This window comes from Colletotrichum higginsianum, assembly GCF_001672515.1.
Source record: "Colletotrichum higginsianum IMI 349063 chromosome 7 map unlocalized unitig_7, whole genome shotgun sequence".
NCBI classification, from domain to species: Eukaryota; Fungi; Ascomycota; class Sordariomycetes; order Glomerellales; family Glomerellaceae; genus Colletotrichum; species Colletotrichum higginsianum.
In genome coordinates, this window is record NW_017263917.1 from 687601 (window position 1) to 708591 (window position 20991).

The following is a 20991-nucleotide window of genomic DNA, read 5'->3' on the forward strand; positions in this document are numbered from 1 at the left end:
GCTTTTGTTTTATTTTTGCCTCTCCGACTCCCCCGTCCAGCACGACGAAACTCCTTCGTGACGCTGTCATCAACTCGTCAAGCGATATTCGTGGCCTTGAAGAATTATATCTCGCTCTCGCCATGCCTCGCTGCACGTCTCCAAACCATGTGTTTCCCAACTACGGCGCGTGCTCATCCAACGAAGTCTCCAACCGAGGTATCGCGTCTACGCAGGAGGAACGGGAGCGGCGGGGCCGGTGCCGGTGGCGGCGCCTCTCGGGACGGGGGGAGGCAGGAAGAGGGGCAGGTAGCTCACGGCGAGGCCCATAACTGCGTTCTCTGTGTCAGTTTCTCTGTCTTTGAACACGGCGACCGACAACCGGTGGGGCGGGGAAGGAACGTACTGGACATGCCCACGGAGAAGTAGCCCGGGGTCGCGGAGCTCTTCTTGGTCTCCTCGCTCTCGCCAAGCCAGGTCTGGATGCTGAAGACAACGGAGGCCCTGTGGTTGTTCATTAGCTGGGTTGTTTGGGTACGATCACAAGACCACAGCGCTGTGTGCCGCAGCTCGTCGGAACTGCAACGGATGCAAAAGGAGCTTCCGTGCCAACTTGGGAGAAGTGCGCGCGTACCATCCGATGAACTTGTTACGCGTGAGCATAGCGGCCATCGGCAGGGTGGAGGAGAGGGTGGAGGAGAGCTCGGTGCTGTCGCCCTTGGCCCTGGGCTCCTGGTAGGGAACGACTGCGAGAGGGAATGCACAGTTAGCTACCATCGCCATCGCAACAACTCGGGGATGAGGATTGCTGCATACTCAGATCCGGCCGGCGCATATCCCGCTTCGAAGCCATTGTGGTGTATGGTATGGTTTGGTGTTGATGTGGTTGTTGCGAGGAGGGCACGTGCAAGCGACCGAGCTGTGGACGGGGATTAGAGACAGTGGACTGGACGATCTGAATCTGGATCTGGATCTGGGCTGACTGGCTGGCTGCGCGATTGAAGCTCTCCCCAAGTGACCGGTGACCGTCAGTTGTCCCCAGTGACGGCGCAATTACAAAGGTGGACACCTGACAATCGAGGCAGAGCGAGCTGGGGAAGGGGAAGGTGGCCCCACTGACACTTTCGGCCAGAGGCATGTTGTGTCCATGGGGGTCGTTCATCACGCCCAGGGGTGTGTGCGCAGCCTCCGAGCCAGCGAGGCGCGTCCAGCGGCCCCTCCGACCCGCCCCACGAACCGATGCAATTGCCAATCTGACAAGTTGCACCCCTTTGCCAACACCCACACCACACCATCACACGATCAAAAGAGTCGCGGGCTCCGATAACCCCCCCAAAAGACCCAAGATTCGAGAGAATGAGACCAAAGGGGGGAGTGCAAGGGCCGAGAGAGGGGAGGAGGGGGGGCATGAATGTTCGTCTCGGCTACTCAGTTTGCCATTCCATACTTGTACTCGCCAGTGGTGGCAAGCACGACGTATGCACGCGATTATTTATTAAACAGAGTTCGATGCGCAGTCGCGGTCAAATTCAATTCTTGGTGATCCGGACCAAGCAGGCAAGTCAAGCATAAGCAAGTTTAGTGACAAGCGACCCTGGAAACTCTCTTGAGGGTCGGTTCGGAGGGGGGTCTCGGAGGATGCGGCCAACGGAGGGACCTGGCAAAGAGAGGCGGGGGGGCAAGGTGCCTTGCTCCGGCGTCTTCTCCGTCGCAGTTGGAGATGTGTTGCTTCATCCCCCTGACGATGGTACATACTCTGCTGTTATCTGGCCCGCCGGAAAGTCTCGTAGCTCTGGCGGGCCAACTGCGGCCGCGAGAATCAGGCCGGCCGCTCCTACTCTGCAGGCATTGCCAGGCACAGCACAGCGACCCTTACATGTGTGTGTATGTGTGTGTGTGCAGCTACCCCCGCATCGGGGGCCAGCTAAGATGCCTGCATCCGAACCGGTTGAACTTTGGGAGAAGCATGCCTCCATGTTCTCCGACTGGGCATTCTCCGTACTCATACACTATTACTCTATACACAGTCGGGGGATGGGGCACCTGGAGGAGATGTGGTCTGTTTGTCCGAAATGTCGAGCAATTCCGGCGCGCCTCTCCGCACGCGCAGTATAGCCGACCCAGCCTTGGGTGCAGACTGCAGTGACACGAACCCCGAGGCGATAGTTTTTTGGGGCACGGCACTACGGATGGGTTTGGCGGCAAGCAAGGAACCACGCTATTGTGGTCGGACTCCGCGAGACATTCGTGTCGCATGGGGAGGGGGATACGGTGGGACGAAAGGGGAGAAGACAGATAGAAGGAAAAGGCCTCCAGCTCGCATATGGGACAACGTCCTGGCACTATAAGCACCAAAAGCCAAAGGTCACAACCAGGCCAGGCACCGTATGCTGTGGGTGGCAATGTAATGTCTTGCCCGCTGGACGGGTCACACGAAAGAGCGACAGGGTCACTCGTGCCAGCTGAAGGGGAGGGATGCTCCCTTCTACGACGGGTCATCGCATGGCTCGGCGACGACGTTTAGCCAGGCGACGTCGGGTATTGGCAACGCAGTGAAGACTCCGGTTGGATGGTGGCGGATCGCAATGCGGCGCGGCGGCGCCGATTGCGTGACACATGCGGACGGCGACTCAGCCACGAGGGGATTATCCAAGTCGTCAGCAAGGAATCAATGGTTGGCCTGCGAAAAACAGACGTTCTAAAAAGTCTGAAGAGGCGGTGACAACGGGGCCGGCCGGTATCGCGAGATGGGAGCCGAATGCGATATACTGATCGCCAGACGAAAGTGAGTGGAAAGTCTAGACGAAACGCGGGAGGAGCAGGGCCGCCGGGTCTTTTGTGCTTTGGTGTGCTCAACGGAGGCGACTTCTGCCGTTCGGGTTCCGTGGTTCCTGTACCCACCTGTTCGGAAGGGATGGCGAGATGGGACGGAGACGAGACAAAACACGCGAGTTTGGTAAGGGGGTGGGGGAGCAGATCGGCCCACAGCAGACTGAGACGACGAGGCCATGATGCCGTTGCTGTTTTGTTGATGATGGCGATGGTGTTTGGCGATGGCGAGGATCCGAAAGTGGCAGCTGAAGGGGTTCTGACCGACTGAGGGATCGGGGCTAAGAGGCAGCAGACCGGAAGGGGGGAGGGGGCCAGGCCGGGCGATAGGAGCAAAGGGCAGGTCCTGCGTCTTGGGGGCAGCAGCAGCAGCAGCCTATTCCGGCTTCCACTCTCGGCGTTCCGCCTGGAGATGCGTGATGGTCTTCCATTCCAGCGGTACGGTTTGCCAAGAAGGAGAGTTCAGGAAGGGGGTCAGGCCCTGGTCGGTTGCTGCTACTGGTCTGTAGTTTAGCCGTTACTAATCAGAGGGGCCGGTCGGTCCGCGTGAGTTCGGTACCCGCTTGCCTATTCGCATGTGTGCCCGAGAGTAGCGATCGGACTTGTTGACGAGGTTGAAGCTGTCAAGGAGTTCAGAGGTGGTCCCAGCTCGTCCTCGGCATCCGTATACCTGACCGCACGAACAGAGTATCTGACTCGCAGTGTTTGTACTTACAGTGTCCTGTTTGCTCCTGTCTGCCAATTTGGCTCGGAGCTGGAAAGGAAACAAGACGAGGGGACCAAGAGCTTGTACGACATAGTATCCCAGATACCTATGGTTTGGAAGTGTGTGGGCCAATCAACTGTGCGACATTAACCAAAAAACCAATACGACCGAGGGAAACCCACCCAGCGAAAAGCACTCTAGCCTGTTTTGGCTTGGCGTCTCGTCGCCACGGAGAACCGTCTTCGAGACCTTGCTAACCTCCTCACAGTAAAGATGTACGGAAATGGCAACTCTATCGGGTTCGTTATCTGGATGGAGACGGAGCGTGTGTGTTTGTTCGTTGCTTGTCGATATTCATACGTAAGGGAGAGGAAATCTGACATTTACTTGACCGACAGCGTAGCTCTAGATTTGCTCCGAATTTCCAGGGCTACATTATCTGTAATAAATATCCTGTGTAGACAGGTGAGAACGAGTCAAGAGACGGAGAAACAATGGGTGGTTCTGCACTTGCCGCAAGCCTCCCGCAACTCGACGCACTTCGTTCAGACGGACAAGTCCGTAAGTTCGCCCGTCTCGGAGTAACCTCCAACCCAACACCTCCGTACCTACATCGTTCGCTCGTATGATGGTACCAACAGAAGCAATTACAGAATCAACTGAGGCTCTCCGTCTCCCATGTGTCCCATGTGTCCGTTCATTCTAACCGAGCAGGGGGGGGGTCCCGCTCCATGGAACCGCAGATCCCATCGGCTCCCACCCCACGACCCAAATCTACCTACCTAGGTAGGTAGGTAGTGTGGCGTTGCGCACCCAGCCGAATCACGACTCACCCCCCCCCCCCCCCCCCCCCCCCAAAATCCGCCCATTTACCCAGGGCACTCACTCACTAATTCACTCACTCAAACACTCAAACACACACACTCACACACACACCGCTTGCTGCAACACCCAACGCTACGGGCGCGCTGTGTTCCCTTTCCCATTTCCATTACCCGTACCCTTCTCTAATCCCCATTCCTAGCCTGGATTCGGATTGATCTCCTGCTGGGCTATGTTGAGCCAAGGCCTGGCTACCCTGCCCGCCGCCTTACTATGAGTACATAGCAGGTTCCCCAGGTTGTGGTGTTCCTCAGTTCGTCCTGCACCCTGAAGTCACCCACCTCCCTTTCTCTGTCTCTGTCTGTCCTTCTCTATCTCTCTCTCTCATCCACCATCCAAGACTCTCATCTCGTCCCTCCCACTTCTCTCCTCTTATCTGTGCATCACTGGAGTTTTCGGCTTGCATCGTCCATCGAAACAAACAAACCGGTGCTCCCCTCATCTCGAGATTCAGAGTCGTATGCTTCAACAGTTGCCACGTGAGCGGAAACTCGGTTTGCAAGAATTAAAAGAAAAAAAACATAATAAAAAACTGGCCGCCGCAACTTCTTAACGCCGCACGCAACAAGATTTCAAGCGGGCCGTCGCGAGTCATCTGACATCGACGAACCTGGCAGATGCCCGGGAACCTTCGGAGACACTGCACGCCCCCCTCCCGTCTCTGTATCCGCACGAAATAGCACCCGCGCCCGCGCCCGCGCCCACTTCCTTCGCAACCTTAGTTACTGCGTGCGTACTACCGGGTGGTGTGCCTTGGTCGGTAACTGACTGCTGCTGCTGCTGCTGCTGCTGCTGCCCTGGGGCCCTGCGCCGACCCCTTCCAAACCACAAACCGCAAACCGACCACACACCTGCACCCGACCGCTGCACAGATACAGATAGCGCGGCTGACGCCGTCAGATCCCCGACATCAATCCATCGACCGATTATCCATTTCCCCCTTCCATCTCTACTATCCGTCCCCAAACTCCAAACCCCAACATCGTCAAACACCGCTGGCATCACGACATCGCCACAATTCCGATTTGCATTCCCAACCTTCATTTCCACACGACCAAACATCGCACTGAACGCCCCCCTCCCCTTGAGAAACCAGCAATGTCGCCTCGGAACTTCCACCTGCGATGACCTCTCGGCCCCCAATGGTCGTCCAGCCGCGGCCGCCCCAGCAGCAGCGAACTCTGAGCAGCTCGGGCTTGTCGGTCCAACGGCCAACTCACCAACGCACCCTGTCCGCCCAGTACCTGCCTCAGTCGCCCGTTCGAAAGGAGAACCTGATCGACCTAACGGGCGACGCCAACGATGCCGCCGTTGCCCAGAACAGATATGGCACCCTGCCGCGGAGGGGAGGCTCTCGCCTCAAGCTCGAGCTATCCAACGAAGCCATGCTCGCCCAGCACCCCGTCACCGACTCCCCACAAATCCTTACGCCCTCCCGCCTTTTGCCCAAGAACGAGTCCTCCAACCTCACCGACATGAGCTCGCCGGCCTCGGCCAAGGGCCATGGCGTCGACGCAGATAACCCGCCGATGCCGATGCCCAAACGCCGTCCGCGATTCGTCGTCCCCGCCGCCGTCAAAGACACCCCGACGCCCGCTCTCGCAATCAAGAAGGACGGCCGCCCGAAGCCCTGGCACTTCGAAACCCCGCCTGCCGCTCCTCGATACGCCCCCTTCGGCAAACCGCGGACCGACGCGGCGACCAAATCGGCCTTCGGCGCTCCCGCGCGCGAGACTTCGGAACTCGGCCATGCCGACTTCTTCCCCTGGAACGGAAACCACCCCGAAGACCAATACTCCGAGACTGTTATCAAAACTGGCTACTATGACAAACCCCCAGCCTCCTCCGCGACCGAGACTTCGTCCGCCAAGGCCGCGCTGTTTCCCGCCCTGAAGCACAAGAGCGGGCTCAACTTGCTATCCAACATCTTCGTCGGCGTCCTGAACCAAAGGAAGCTAAATGGCCAGATCTCGTCGCCCTCGACCTTCAAACCGCCGCCCCGCGTCACCCTCACCGACACCAAGCGAGAAATGTGGCTGAGGGACTTGGCGAACCCCTCCATCTCATTGCGCCGACTCAGTCGAACCATCCCTCACGGCATCCGTGGCAAGGTCTTGTTGGATCACTGCCTCAACAAGAACGTCCCGACCGAAAGGGCTGTCTGGCTGGTCAAGTGTGTTGGAGCCAACGAGATTCGAGCCTTCAAGCGGAAGGGAAACGGCCCTGGCCCCTTTGTGCTCGGCGGCGAGGCCAAGTGGCTGAGAGATTGGACTGTCTTCGTGGAGCAGTTCCTCGAGGGTGTTTCGACAGCCTTTGGCGACAATGACTGGAAAGCTAAGGTGCAATACGCGTAAGTGCTCCGCCCCCAACCAGATTCGCTTCAACATGGCTAACCGTGCAGTACAGCATCCGGCTGGCTACCCATCTTTACGCCGAACAACTACTCGATCGCGACCACTACATGGACTGGCTTGTCTCTGGGCTCGAGAACTCGACGCAGTCGAAGCTGCCCATGTGGATACTCATTACCCAGATATACTGGAAAGACTTGCTTCGCTTGAGGAGATATGGCCGACGATTGGTGAACGCCTTGCTCAGCCACCTCTATGCGGTACGTTTGCCTCTAAATCACTGCTTGGTCCAGAACTAACCTTTTCAGATACACAACGACCCTGACCGCGATATCCTCGTTCAGCTCTCGACGAGACTTACTTCCTTGCTCTCCCCCTTGTTGTCGGCGCATCCCGACAACTTCGTGTCTCCTGCAACTTGGTTCAAGTACAGGGACGCCCTACTAGCATCTATCCCGATCGATCACGAGTTCGCGCAGAGTGCATTCAGATCAATAAATACCAGAAACGAGCAGCTCGTGGCTTCGGCCAGCAATTCGCAGCCAGCGAACCGGCAAATACTTGTCAAGCATCTCGACACTAGCTTCACATCGCTATACAACCCCGACTTAGTTGCCCAGTGCTGGGCTGTTAGCGAGGACAAGGGCATGATTGTGCGCACCTTACTGGAATGGTGTACCTCGCCGCACCGGCCAGGGGCTTCGAAGGTCTACATCACTGCCAGCCTTCTCCGGGCTTGGGCGGCAGCCGGAGTCGACGTGACGACAGCCGTCCTCGAGTTTCTCAGCAACAACCCGCCGACGGAGCGAAATTCGAAGCGGGTGTTTCACAGACTCATGTCGGAAATTGTACGAACCGGGGATTTTCAACTTCAGGGCTATATTTTCTGGCTCATTGCTAGAGGCGGTCTCCGCAAGCCGGCCGATACCGAAGCCGACGGCTCCTGCGCGACGAGGCTGCTGGTAGATCTTCCTCTCCACGCACTGAACCCATCTTCCCAGGCGACCAGGGCGAGCCTGCTTCGACGTGCGAGCTACGATGTCAACGACGAGGTCGAGGACATCACCACAGCCCTGAAGTGCATTCACCATGCTCTAGGACTGCCTCTCCCGCCGGGAGACCCGATGCTGCAACGGAAGCCCGTTCCGGTGGGTAAACTTTGTAGGTTGATATCCACTAGCAGCCGAGCCCTTCAGACCGAGGTTGGAGCTAGGCTGTTGCAGATTTTCACGGCCGAGATCATCACGACCAAGAACGGACCGCAGGTCTCCCCGGCCATGTTCAACTTCGCCCGCGCCGTTCTTGAAGCCGCGTCCGACTTTTCTGTTCTGGCTGAGATCATCAAAACTGCGGCGCGCGCTTCGAACCCCGAGATCCTAGCGTCTTGCGCCGATACTCTGAACGTGCACCTGCCTATCTTCGCTGCGTTGGGCGTGGCAAAGGAAGTGTTCGACTTCTTGATGGAAAGGCTGAAGACGGTCAGCGAGGAACAAGGTCCTGCCGCGCGACCCTTGTTGGCATCCCTCGCGAACCTGGCCGCTCGGCTACCTGGGTTCACGAACACGGCCAGCTATCTCCGCCAGCAGCTCCACCAGTGTGACCGCAACAACCCAATCGACGCCTGTTCGCCGGTATCAGACAACATGACGGCGCAGCTGCAGGACGCGGAGGGCGAGCTACACGAAGAGATCGAGAAGCTTCTGGCGAGCGGAACTAGCGTGGATCGGCCGACGATGGATCGTCTGTTCCAGACTGTGGTGGGTCGGTTGGAGTCTTGCTGGTCCAAATCGCCTGACCGGCAGCGTGCTTATAGCGCACTCCTTGGACGACTGCGCATTTTCGACACGCAACACTTCGATGTGCGCATGACCGACTGGGTTCACCACATCAGCACGCTGAAGGCTCGTCCTGCTCTGGTGGATATTTATCCGCTGCTGATCAGCATGGGCTGCTTGACACTGCCCATCATCCTTACGACAACATCGGTCGACGCCGGCAGGATGGCGCCAGGCTCATCCGGGCCGTTCAACAGCACTACCACCCACACGCAGGAGGTTCTCTACCTTGCGACGATGCCTCTTGCGGCCAAGACCGCCCTGACCCCTGAAGAGTCGTATCGGTTCTATATCCAGCAGCAGGTGGTGCCGCGCCAAAGCCACAAGGACATGGTGGTCCTTATCAGGAACGCACTGGTCGAATACTCGAGGCTTCAGGGAGTCGCCGATCCTGCGCTGCTGCCACTTGCGAATCCGGGCTTCAGAGACTCCGTTCTGGAGCTGCTCAAGCTTTTGGTTCTGCGTGATGCTCCTTCAGTCGTCCAGGGGCTCAGCACCAAGACGTCCGAGCCGGCGTTGACGACTCTGTTTGCCCAGATCACTACCAAGCTCCTGCTGCCCGACGCCAGCGATGAGTCGCCGCTCACGTTCGAAACCGTCCTGGAACTCGCCAACGAGTTCACTCTCCCCTTTTGCCAGCTCAAGCTGTCAGTCGGCCTCTCGGCGGACAGCACGACGAGCCCGGGAGGAGGCGAGCAGGCCCTGACGCAGTTTGACATGTTTTCGCGGGCAATGGATCGCGCCGTGTCGGCCAACAACGTCATGTGGACGAGCATGCTGCCCTACTTGAGCGAGGAGATCACGGAACATCTCAAGAAGCAGGCCCATCTGCGGTTTCTCGGACTGTTCCCATCGCAGAAGAACCCCCCCGCTTCAGATCCCCTTTCTCAGGAAAGCGTTCAGCTCGCAGGGAGCCTGTTGTCGGTTGTCGAAGCCATTCTGCGGGGTCGACCGGCGGTTCGAACCTCCCAGCTCACTTCCGGCATGGTCGAGAAGTTGGCGGAGCTTTGGGAGATCCTGGCGGCCGGGGGCGATGACAAGAAAGATCTCCGGGCGTCGATACTGCGGTATTGGCTTCCGGCATTGTTAAAGTTCATCACGCTCCACACGACCGCAAACGATCCTTTGTGTGCGCCGGCTCAGGCTCAGGCCGCCAACAACATGAAACCGCCGGCCAATGCTACCGCGTATGAGATTCGGGCAAGGATCCTGATCGTTCTGTCCGGTCTCACCCTGGAGCTCGACAGCCTGGCGCTCCAAGACCCGCAGACAGGCCGACTCCTGAGCCAGCAGGTATTCGACCTGGCTCTGATGCTGATCGACACCCTGCCGGAAGACGCGCGCCTGCAGTGCGTGCGTGTCCTTCTCACAGGCGGCACGATGCAAAACCCAGCATCGTCGGACGCACGCCTTCGGTACCTGTTCAGCTATATGCCTGCGCAGACCGAGCAATTCGTGCTCGCTCACCGACAGCAGCCGACGACGACACAGCAAAACGGGCCACCGAGGCCGAAAATCCCGATCTCGATGCAGGGCACCGACAGACTCACGCCATTCGTCTACCGCAAGTGGGAGATGCTTAGCGAGCCGACCCCTAACGTTGGCGAGAACGATACGGCGCTCAGCCTCACACTGTTTGAGGCTATCAAGATTCAGTAAACAAATTGGAGGAGATGAGTAGGAAGGAGTGCACACAAACATTGCATACACACAAACAAACAAGTTTTGGTTTTTTTCATTACAGTCACTGCATAACATGGGAAGAAAGGGGGAAGTGTTTCATTTTTAGATACCATTGACTGGTTCAGAATCGGAGGGGTAGGGTAGTAGGATAGAATCATGCGAAGGAGGGGTGGGGGGAGGCTCAATGAGAGAAGGCTCCATTATACTTTGATACCAGGATGGGCGGAGGCAAGGCACAAGCTGGCGTCGGCTGGCTTTGAACAGCGCAAGAGGTGGAGGGAGGATTGTGACCGTGAAGCAGCTTTGGGTTTCTTTTTCTTTATCATGATAACACCATATCTAGCAATTACGTTTATGACCCATGTTCTGATTCTTGTGCGTTGCTGTATGTGGTTTGAGCATTATGTGCGTGACACTTCATTTGTACCGCGCCAAGTTGAGCATCGGATGGGCTCAACGAGCGCCGAACGGCTTGTAGGCCTCGCAAAGCCGGCCGTCCTCGCGCTGGACCCAGTCCTCGCCGCCGACGCACTGCGGGCACCAGAGCAGGCCCTCCGGGTCATACTTGTCCTTGATGCTACGGAGGCGGCCGTAGTTGGGCCCGAAGAAGGACCACTGCCAGCCGGGCTCGAAGGTGTTGGCCTGTTTGTGGAAGACTGCGGTCAGCTCGTGGGGACTTTTTTCGGACGGGGGTGCGTCATTTGTGCGGTGAGGGGGCTCAAAGTAAAGGGAAAGGAATGGGGGGGAGGGGAGAATGAGAATGGCCTTACCTCGTTCAAGTACGTTCCCGAGCCCGGGTCCAACCTCCGGAGGGCGTTGAGCTTGTTGTACGTCATGTCGTTCACGATGCGCGACACGTTGGCCGCCGGGAGCGAGCCGTCCCAGCTCTGCTGCGTTATGAGGTGGACGACCGAGTCGCGCCAGGCGGGGTTCAGGGCGTTGTCGACGGGCTCGTGGCCGATGGTCATGGTGCCGCTCATGGAAAGGTTCGGCAGTCCGTTCTGTGGAAACGAAAGGGGAGAGACGGGTGTTAGTGGTGGGCCGAAGGGGAGGCGGCTGGATGGATGGGGTTCGGTTCCGGGGGATCACTTACGGTCGGGGCAAGCACCCGCGTGCCGACCTCCTCGAGAACCTCGGCCAAGAGGCCTTGCTCCTCGGTGACGACTCGGCGGGTGATCAGGCGTGCGGCGGTGATGGTGGTCGCTCTCGCGCCGCTTTCAGTGATGGGCATCGTCTCGAGGAGGTCGTAGAAGGAGGGAACGGGGATCGTCTGGACGGAGCCGGTCACTGTGCCGTTGTTCGCCGCTAGGAGCGCCTTGACGGGGGCCAGCACCCTCTCGGCCGTCCCGTTGGCCGCGTTCCACAGGAACAGCGAGGAGGCCAAGGCGATGGTCTGGCCGGCCGGCGCGCCGATGGTGTAGTAGCCCTTGACCCCCTCTTCCTGGATCGCGGGCAGCAGGCCGTGCAGCTGGGCGACGAACCGCCACCACGCCTTGGAGGACGTGCCGTTGTTCGCGGCGGCGTTGAGGCCCAGCAGCGTCATCTCCGGCACGGGGTACGCCTTCATGGTCATGTTGACGATGACGCCAAAGGTGCCGCCGCCGCCGCCGCGGATGGCCCAGAAGACGTCCTCGTTTTGGCAGGCGTTGGCGGTGATGAGATCGCCGGACGGGGTGACGATGACGGCCTCGAGGATGTTGTCCGCGCCCATGCCGTACTCGCCCGTCATGAAGCCGTGACCTCCGCCGGTGGCCCAACCGACGACGCCGACGTCCTGTCGAGGGGAAGCGCGGTCAGCAATCCGGGATTGACATTGGCATCCTTGCCTTATCTCCTGGAAAGAGGGGGGGGTAAAGTAGTACCTTGCTTGTCCCGCCCACGGCGACGACGTTGTTCTTCTTGGCGAAGTCAAAGATCTCTCCGTCTTGGATACCCGCGCCGATGGTGATGGCCATCTGGCTGCCCTTCCATGTGGTGTTGGCGGAGCAGGATACGGGTTGGAATCTCTCGTGGAACTGGGTCTGCTTCAAGTTGTGCGTCCAGATGCTACCGGGACGCGTCAGCGAACCGACAACCATTCGAAGGGTGGTGAGCCGATAGGGGGTGCTGCTTGCGATGGTTACTCACGATAGACTTCCGAATCCTAGGTTCCTATGATTTGAATGTCAGCAATGCTCCATTGAATGGGAGGGCAGGAAACGGCGTCTTCTCTCACCTTCCCGAGCCGTTGTGTCCCGTGTTCTTGATGACGACGCGCAAGTTCTTCTCCCTGGCGAACCGAAGCGCGCCCTGGACCTCTTCGGGCCCCGTCACGTTGACGACGTAGGACGGCAGCGCGCCGAGAGAGCAGCCTCTATCTCCCGCGCCCGGGACGCCGTCGACGCTGGTCCCGTTGGGGTAGACGGGGACGCAGCTGCTGTTGGACCAGGCGGTCGACACGCTCGCCGGATCGGAGGAGTGGAAGACGGACGAAGACCAGCCGGAGATGACGGCGTCGCAGGCCTCTGAGTCGTAGTTGGGCTCGTCGGGATAGCAGACGGAGCCCGGCGGGACGGTGCGGATCAGGTTACCCGTGATGGTGGCGTTGAAGGCCTCCCATTCCGCGTCGGAGGGCCAGCAGGCGTCTGTAGGAGACTGTTTGCCCGGTCAGGGTGTCCGGGCTCCTTATTCACAAGATGGGATAGGGGGTAGAAGCGGAAGAACAAAGAACGGCACTTACACATTTGCACAGTTCCCCGACTGCCTGGCCGCCCATCAAAAGGGCGGCCATGGCTGATGTGGCCAAGAGCTGCATGCTTCGGGTGAGAAGGGTGATGGTATATCGGCAACGACTGGGACACAGTAAGTAACGGGAGAGAGTGAATAACACAGTGGGAAGGGTGAGTAGGTTTATGATTCGAGGGGACAAACGAGGACGGAGCGGCCTTTGGTGTTTTAATATCCAGCCCAGGTAGTCAAAGGTGAAGTACACACGTCATGCGTATCCCCCCATGTTTCTGGATCTTGTATAAGACCACATCCCAAAAGACGTCGTCATGGTATCCGGTTTTTGTTTATTTCGATGGGCAAATTTGGCTTCTTCGGGATCGCCAAACCGAGTAACAAAAGAGGTACCATACCGGCAGTTGACAAGAAGGGCGCCGCTCTATTCCGTCTACTCTCCGGGTCATAGTAGCCTCGAAGCAACATGACTTGCTGCGCGGAGGCCCAGCATGGCCCTTGTGTAGCCGATGACTTCGCAATAGTCAACAAAAGCCTACGAATGGACACTAGATTAGGCCAGTTCCTGTACAGGCAGGTTCGTCTCTCAGTTTGGTCCAGTAGAGCGGAGGAATTCTCGCGGTCGTATCGATTACGAGCAATGCCGATGATGCAGACGTCGAGTAAGGCGCGCGCTATCCACCTTCGACTGGGTTCGTGCTTGACCGTAGACTATGTAATCATTTCACTATTGGATCGGAAAAGAACGAAAAAGATCATCGGCCCTAGTACCGGAGTTTGAGTCGTCAGCGGAGGTGACTGTAGTATAATCGACAAATGGCCACGGGAGGGGGGTTCCCTGAACCCCTGACCCTGACATTGGTCAAAGCTTAGTTTTCACCGGGCGTATTTAACCAACAAGTATCGCCCAGAGTCTCGGATTCAATCCGCGGATCCCTCGTTTATACCCTGCTAACCGCTTGCGTTGGCATTCTTCGGCGCCGTTCCCCCCCGTCCTGTCCCCCTTACCCCTTGTTCCCAGACGACACGCACATCTGACCGCTCGCTCATGGTGTCGAGCGATGACATCTCCCTGGTCAGGGACTCGAACTCTGACCAACACGAGGCCGTGCCGGGCATGAGCTCCTCGGAGGCTCTGGAGAGCGGTAACAAACACCGGCGACCTCACCGCAAATCCCGGCTCGGCTGCCAGCCGTGCAAGAAGAGGAAGATCAAGTGCGACGAGGCCCGACCCTCCTGTCTCAACTGCGTCCGCAGGGAGGTCGACTGCAGCTTCCCCCTCGAGTCCGTCGTCCACCAGGACCCGGCCACCGGGGTCTGCGGCTGCCGGTACTCAGGGTGTCGGCCCGGGGCCAGCCAGCACAGCTCCGCCAGCAGCTCCACCGAGCCCCTGGCGCGAGCCCAGTCCGGACCAGATCGTGTGCCAGGCGATCTACGGAGCCTCCTGGAAGAGCAGTCCACGAAGATGGATATCATGTCGCGGCGGCTTAGTTCCATGGAGAGCGCGATGGCGCAGCTTACCCAAACGGGACTCTACCAGCCGGCACTGAGCTATTCCGACGCAGCATTGCTTAGTCACTTCTTCACCAACACGGTCCCTACCATGATCGTGGATGACGGAGGAGGAGGAGGAAGAGACTTCTGGCATGTGCGGTTGCCAGATCTCAGCTCTCGACACCCCCACGTCCTCCATCTTCTGCTGGCGCTCGCCGCCCTGCACAAGAGCCGGTCGTGCCCGCAGCATCAGTTCGCTCACCTCCTGGAGCAGGCCGAGCGGCACCAGCTCCTCGGCATCCAGGGCACCACGCCCCTTCTCGGGAACATCGACGACGACCACTACGAGGTGGCGTACACGTCGGCCGTCCTCATCGGGCTCGTCAACCTGGCGATGGGCCCCCGCCAGGGGGAGTACGTCGCCTTCAGCGATCACGGCGCGGCCAATTTCCTGGGCCTGCTGCGCGGCGTCCGGTCCATCAAATCCCACCACGATCAACGCGCTCCGCCGCCGGAGATTCCGCCGCCGTGTACGTGGACCGCGAGCAGGATCAGGGTGGCGGAGCTGGGGTTTCAGGCCGGCGGCCATTACGGAGAGCACCTGCAGCGCCTGCGCCACCTCGTCGAGGAAATCGCCGACGACGGGCTGAGGGGTTCGTACGTCGCTGCCATGGACGACCTCGAGCAGTTCTTCGTCTGTATGGACGGGCCCGACGTGGCCACGTACTACATGAGCCCGTTCGGGTGGCTGTACCGCATCTCGGACAGTTTCCTCGGCAGGATACAGGACAAGGAGCCCCTCGCGCTCGCCATGCTGAGTTGTTTCACCGTCGTGCTCAAGGGGCTGGAGAGCGGCTGGGCGGCGGACGGGTGGGCGGATCACATCATGTCTGGCATCTGGATTTACCTGGCCCCAGAGTATAGAGATATGGTGCGATGGCCGATGCAGAGGTTGGGCTGGGAGCCGGGCGAGGAGGATGTTCCACTGCGCGTAGCTCTGGCTTCGACCCCTTTGACCACGCACACGTAGAAAATGTACGAAATACTATGACAACTGTGCAGACCACCTTCCGCGGTTAATCTGTGACCTCCTGGGCGACGATGTCTATTCTGCACTTGAGCGTTCTATTGCTGCCGTTTTGTGCGTTTGCAACTTGCAACGAAACAGGGGACAGTGTCGGCTCTGAAGGCCGACTACGATGTAATGCAGAAGCAATATCACTGTTGCGCTGCTAGAAAGTGAGAGAGAGACGGATATATGTGTTATGACAATAGTATGCATTTGACAAACATCTGACGGTGGGTGGTGCCTTTAAGGTGAGGGAGATAGATGTACAGGTATTACGTGCGCAACGTATTCTCGTACTCTAAGCGAGAAGAGAATACGCTCATCCAGCAGGCATCTTGAGGAGAGGCAGACAAGGCCGAATTGAAACATTGATCCGCAACAAGTACAGGCTATCCCTGCCACGTACCATGTAGATCGACTAGAAGAATTCTATGTGGGTATTTGAACTGGTGGTGACTGAGTTTATTCCTCCGTCTGCTGTGCTGGCCAATAGGAGACTCTTGTAGACCTTCGCACCGGCCGATGATGCTGGCGTCCCTGGACGTTCAACTCCCTCTTACTCGACTCCCAGCAGAGAGCACGATAGACTCGAACCTTTAACCCGCCCCTTCCGCGCCTCTGAATCCCTCTGAAATTTTAGGTTTACAACACTTTAAAGATGCAGGGAAAGATTTGGCGGAGAAGCCACTTTGTGTTATTGTCAATAATGTGCCTCTGCATAGGCGAACAAAAATATGCTGTTTGTGTACTCAAATAAAAACTGTTCCTCTACCCTCTAGAGATGGAGTGGCTAAAACCCTATGGCTGGGATTGGATTCTATACGTCATTTACGGCGGGCCGGTCGTCGATTTGACAATACCTATCGGTGGTTTGCAATGAGAACCATCCATGGAGGATGAAAGCCAGCTTGCAATGTTTATAGTTGCTAGCATCTGTCAAAGCGATTGAAGTTCTTATTTCGCAGCACGATCAAAGCCGCCTGCAGCTAGAGAAACACTTTGTTCGCATTCATTCCATACCAAAAGACAGAAAATGTGCAATAAGACGGTAGAAAGCAGAGAAGCCAAAGCAGCTGTAGGTAGAAACATTAGTTTTCACTTCTTCGGGCTGGAGCCTAGAGCCTTCACTGACATGTCATTCTTCTCAACCATACTGCCTTGTCACTTACATGTCTGGAAACATCGTCATTCTTCCTCTCTGCAACCTAGATTACTGTCAAGGGAGTAGATTTTACTTCTAAATGCCTACGGGGATAGCGACAATTATCTTCTATAGGCAGATAATTGCGCTCTTCTGCTTAACCCGTCACAGGGAGCTTATGGTGATTGTGACTTGGATGTACCTAGGTGTTAAGGGGCGTGGTACAGAGTGACAAGACCACCGAAGATGAAGGTTTTCTCCTTCAGCTCAAAGTCAAAAAAGGCCTCTTCGACGGGCACCAAAAAGGTGTCCCAAGGAACCTTGCAGCCACCATCTTAGGCACATGACGCAAGGAGGTTGAGCTCTAAAGTATATGATTACAAGCTCCGGAAAGTTTCCTGCCCAAGGGCACGCGATGCTCAATCAAAGAGAAGCTAGCAGTTTAAATCTGCTCTACTTTTTTCCCCCCAGCCCCTGAAGGTCATGGGTTCGAACAGCGTAAATTCGTTATTTCCTATTCCCCCATTTACACAGATTATTACATAAATACGTTGTTTCTTTTCTCTGTTATTTCTTACTCCCTCTCTCACCTTTTGGTTTTGGAGAGTGTGTAAGCATTGACAACTATCATTATTGTTTTTCCCCCAGACATCTGCCTACACAGCTGACAGATACCGACTTGTATGCCAGTACGAAGAAGTAGGCTTGCCAACAGAGTTCATCAAGATACCGACGGTTCCGACATTAGATAAAGAACGGATTCCCGCTCCAAGTGGACAGTTTGCCCCCCGTGTCAGAAAATGACTGAGCGCGCTGGATCTCCGCCAAAACAGGTCGCACGATGGCATGTCACTAGATGCTCGTGATTGGCTGCTTTAGGTCGGGTTCCACAAGTTGCTCCCGGGCTTTTACGCCCTCGGCTTTGGCCGTATGTCCGTCTTCCGTCGAGGGACAGGATTCCTTTATATACCAAGCAATACTATGGGAGTTAGTTTTAGAGAAAGATTGCATTGCGTTGGAATATGCACAAGCTCATCATCTCTTCAGTCCAGGCTCAGAGTCATCGTTCTCTGTTCTCCTGTTGCCCCCTGATCATATTCTCTGCCTCTACCACCATTTCCTCTTCCTCCCGCCCCAACCATCTCAACCGGAGACACTCCCCAAAGGCCTCAATCTTTGGAACTCGGTCGATACACACCGCTCGAGTGGACAAATCACTTCACTCGATCACTTCATCCACCAAGATGAACGGCCACGGAGACATCAATAACACCTACGCCGCCCGGCCTGCTGTCGAGATCCAGCCCGACGAGGCCTACCTCGGCCGCAACCACGACATCGCCGCCGAGGACGACGACGCCGAGACCCGCTCCCGCTACCGCCCCTTCATCTCGGCCCCCGACGCCCCCGACTCGGACGACTGGGTCTCGAGCCTCGAGCTCTCGACCGCCCTCGCCCTTGTCGACCGCGAGATCCTCTCGCGCGGCCTGCCGCGCCTCCGCATCCTCGTGCTTTACGGCAGCCTGCGCGCCCGCTCCTACAGCAACCTCCTCGCCCTCGAGGGCGCCCGCGTCTTGCACCGCCTGGGCTGCGACGTGCGCATCTTCGACCCGGCCGGCCTGCCCCTCAAGGACGACGTCAGCCACGACCACCCAAAGGTGCAGGAGCTCCGCGCGCTGAGCCGGTGGAGCGACGGCCAGTTCTGGGTCAGCGCCGAGCAGCACGGCGCCGTCACCGGCCTGTTCAAGACGCAGATCGACTGGATCCCGCTGTCGCAGGGGTCCGTGAGGCCGACCCAGGGCCGCACGCTGTGCGTCGCCCAGGTCTCGGGCGGCTCGCAGAGCTTCAACGCCGTCAACACGCTGCGCCTGCTGGGCCGGTGGATGAGGATGTTCGTCGTGCCGAACCAGAGCTCCGTGCCCATGGCCTACACCCAGTTCACCCCCGAGGGCAGGATGATGCCCAGCTCCAACCGGGACCGCCTGGTGGACTGTATGGAGGAGCTGGTCAAGTACACCGTCGTGATGCGCCCGCACTTTGACCTGTTTGGAGACAGGTTCAGCGAGCGCAAGGAGAAGAACGAGAAGAAGGCTGCCGGGTCGTGAACAGCGTCAAGAGGGAGGGGGGGTGAGGGCGTCTCACGGGTTTCCAAGATGCTCCTAGAAGGTTTGATTACTGTACATACACTTATACATGGATCGGAGGTAATAGTCATAGAACCGCATTGATGGAGAACATCACAATAAGTAGAAGTAATAGCACGAACACATGCCGGTCTTTATAGACCGACTGAAGCTTCATACTGACGGACTATGTGTAAGGACACGAAGTCGGCTAAGACAAGAACTTACTCCTCCCCCCGCCGGTCAGACAAGAACAACAGTCTCCCACCGCGGGTTACACTCCCTCCACTGGCTAACCCGCACGTATCCCACGCCGAGCCTTCTCGCGACGAACGGCTCGCACGGCAGCCGCTCCACGAGCATGACGTTGAACCGCCACATCTCGTGGAACTGCCCTTCGATGAAGGCCCACTCGTTCCGCTCGCTCAGCCCGCCGTCCAGCGACGCGCTGATGACGATGAAGTCGACGGCCGCCCTCCTCCGGTCCCGAGCTCCCTTCCGTCCAGCGACCATCTTAGGGACCGCTCCGTCGAGGTGCCCGACCAGCCGCCCCGTCAGGTCCAGAATCTCGGCGTCTCCAGACCCCGTCCCGCGGGATCCTCGAGCCCCCTGGCCCCGTCTGATCCTCAGAGAAGCGACGGTCGTGTTGAACACCAGTGCGCCCGGGAAGTTCCCTGTGACAGACACGGCCTCGGGATCGAGCTCCGCGTGCGCGAGCGCCGCCCACGGGCTGTGCGGACACGCCCGCCACATCTCGGTGTGCTTCTCGTCCGTCTCGGCCGAGACCTTGACTTTCCCTCCGCCCATCTTCCGCTGCAGTGGAGGCAGCTTCTCCGGCCCGTGGATCCTCGCCATCCCCATCTCTGTACCCAGCCACCGCTCCTTCACCCGCAGCCTGCGCAGTTTACCGACCCGCCCGTCCCCGGACCCTTTCGTTGTCTTCGCCCCCGCCGTTGTCGCAGCCGCCGGAGGATCCCGCATGTGAAACCATACCAGCGTGGCGATCCTCACGAGCTTCGTGTCCACAAGCCTCGCGTCGCCGTGCGCCCATCTGTACCCCGCCGCACTCCCCTCCGCCGTCCACGCCGCCCAGCTCCAGCTGGGAACCCCCAGCACACCACCGCCACCACCATTGTCGTCGTCGTCGTCATCGTCCCTCCGTGCCGCCGGACCGGTGTGGCTCCACATGAGGGCCTGCGGGAGGTACACCTCCGGCAGCCCGAAGAGCGTCTCGGTGCGCATGGCCTTCCTGACGGCGTTGCCGACGCCCGCGAAGGCGTTGAGCATGTCGCCGCTGCGGGAGAGCCGCCGCGAGGTGTAGTCCTCGACCCAGGCGCAGTAGTTGGCCAGCGCGACGTGGTCCCGCAGCTTGATGGTGGCGTCTCGGTGGTAGAGAGGGCGGCGGTAGAAGCCCGGGATCCGAGGCGTCCGTTCATCCTTCTCTTTCCCCGTTGCCGCTACAGGATCGTCTGCTGTTTCTCGCGCTGCTTCGGAGTCCGTTCCTGGTCCTCCGCTTTCGATGTTCTCTTCGAGAGACTCCAAGGCCTCTTCTGCCCCGTCGACCGCGTCTCCCGCTCGCGAGGGCCGCCGACCCCACGTGAGCTCCTCGGCGGCTTGTCCGCGGCAGCACTCGAACAAAACCTGGTACTCGGTGATGAATAGCCGCCGTTTGGACAGCAGCCTCTCCTGGAAAGTCCACCCCCTCCGATTCCACAGCGAGGCGTCGACAACGGTCTGCATCCCGTTCGGATCGATTCCCCGCCCGACGTTGCGGCTGCGCGCCGGGCCCCATAACGACGCCCTCGGCCGCCTGGGGTTCCCGGCGTATCCCGGAAACCCGTGTCCCTGACGGTCGTCCAGCGCAGCCATGATGGAGAAGGAGGCGGACTGGTAGATACGGTCCATGCCATCGATCTGGTTGGGCTTCGAGTACTCGTCGTCCTGAACGATGCAGAGCCGGTCGACCCAAAGGTATCTCTCGCCGAGGTCCCTGCAGAGGGATATGGTGTCCGAGATGATGGGGGGCAGGGTGACGGATGCGAGGCCGCCGAGGCTCTCCAGGTCCCGGGCGTTGGCTTTCTCGAGCTGTGCGCGTCCTGCGTCCTCGGAGGATTCCCACATGTAACTCAGAGCGACGAAGCGTACTGGTGTCGAAGGCTGGACAACATTCATGTCCAC

The 20991-nt window shown here is 58.5% G+C and overlaps 6 protein-coding genes across 6 annotated transcripts; 3 read left to right on the forward strand and 3 right to left on the reverse strand.

Annotated features, from left to right (window-relative positions):
* Positions 1–207: 207 nt before the first annotated feature.
* Positions 208–1141, reverse strand: CH63R_09927 (uncharacterized protein; the record flags this gene model as incomplete). The annotated part of the gene is made up of 4 exons (XM_018304901.1): positions 208–311; positions 386–483; positions 614–725; positions 796–1141. The coding sequence occupies 4 exons, from the start codon at positions 1139–1141 to the stop codon at positions 208–210; spliced, it is 660 nt and encodes a 219-aa protein (XP_018154325.1).
* A 4379-nt stretch (positions 1142–5520) lies between these two features.
* Positions 5521–10241, forward strand: CH63R_09928 (Transcription mediator subunit Med12; the record flags this gene model as incomplete). Its single annotated transcript, XM_018304902.1, has 3 exons — positions 5521–6746; positions 6803–7007; positions 7056–10241. 3 exons carry the CDS (start codon positions 5521–5523, stop codon positions 10239–10241), a joined length of 4617 nt encoding a protein of 1538 aa, XP_018154326.1.
* Positions 10242–10718: 477 nt separating this feature from the next.
* CH63R_09929 (FAD binding domain protein) lies at positions 10719–13059 on the reverse strand (the record flags this gene model as incomplete). The annotated part of the gene is made up of 6 exons (XM_018304903.1): positions 10719–10907; positions 11036–11266; positions 11359–12039; positions 12128–12371; positions 12481–12899; positions 12985–13059. The coding sequence occupies 6 exons, from the start codon at positions 13057–13059 to the stop codon at positions 10719–10721; spliced, it is 1839 nt and encodes a 612-aa protein (XP_018154327.1).
* Positions 13060–14034: 975 nt separating this feature from the next.
* On the forward strand, positions 14035–15510 carry CH63R_09930 (Retinol dehydrogenase 12; the record flags this gene model as incomplete). Its single annotated transcript, XM_018304904.1, has 1 exon — positions 14035–15510. The coding sequence occupies one exon, from the start codon at positions 14035–14037 to the stop codon at positions 15508–15510; it is 1476 nt and encodes a 491-aa protein (XP_018154328.1).
* A 2424-nt stretch (positions 15511–17934) lies between these two features.
* Positions 17935–18795, forward strand: CH63R_09931 (Arsenical resistance protein ArsH; the record flags this gene model as incomplete). Its single annotated transcript, XM_018304905.1, has 1 exon — positions 17935–18795. The coding sequence occupies one exon, from the start codon at positions 17935–17937 to the stop codon at positions 18793–18795; it is 861 nt and encodes a 286-aa protein (XP_018154329.1).
* Positions 18796–19056: 261 nt separating this feature from the next.
* Positions 19057–20985, reverse strand: CH63R_09932 (Tol protein; the record flags this gene model as incomplete). Its single annotated transcript, XM_018304906.1, has 1 exon — positions 19057–20985. One exon carries the CDS (start codon positions 20983–20985, stop codon positions 19057–19059), a length of 1929 nt encoding a protein of 642 aa, XP_018154330.1.
* Positions 20986–20991: the final 6 nt, after the last annotated feature.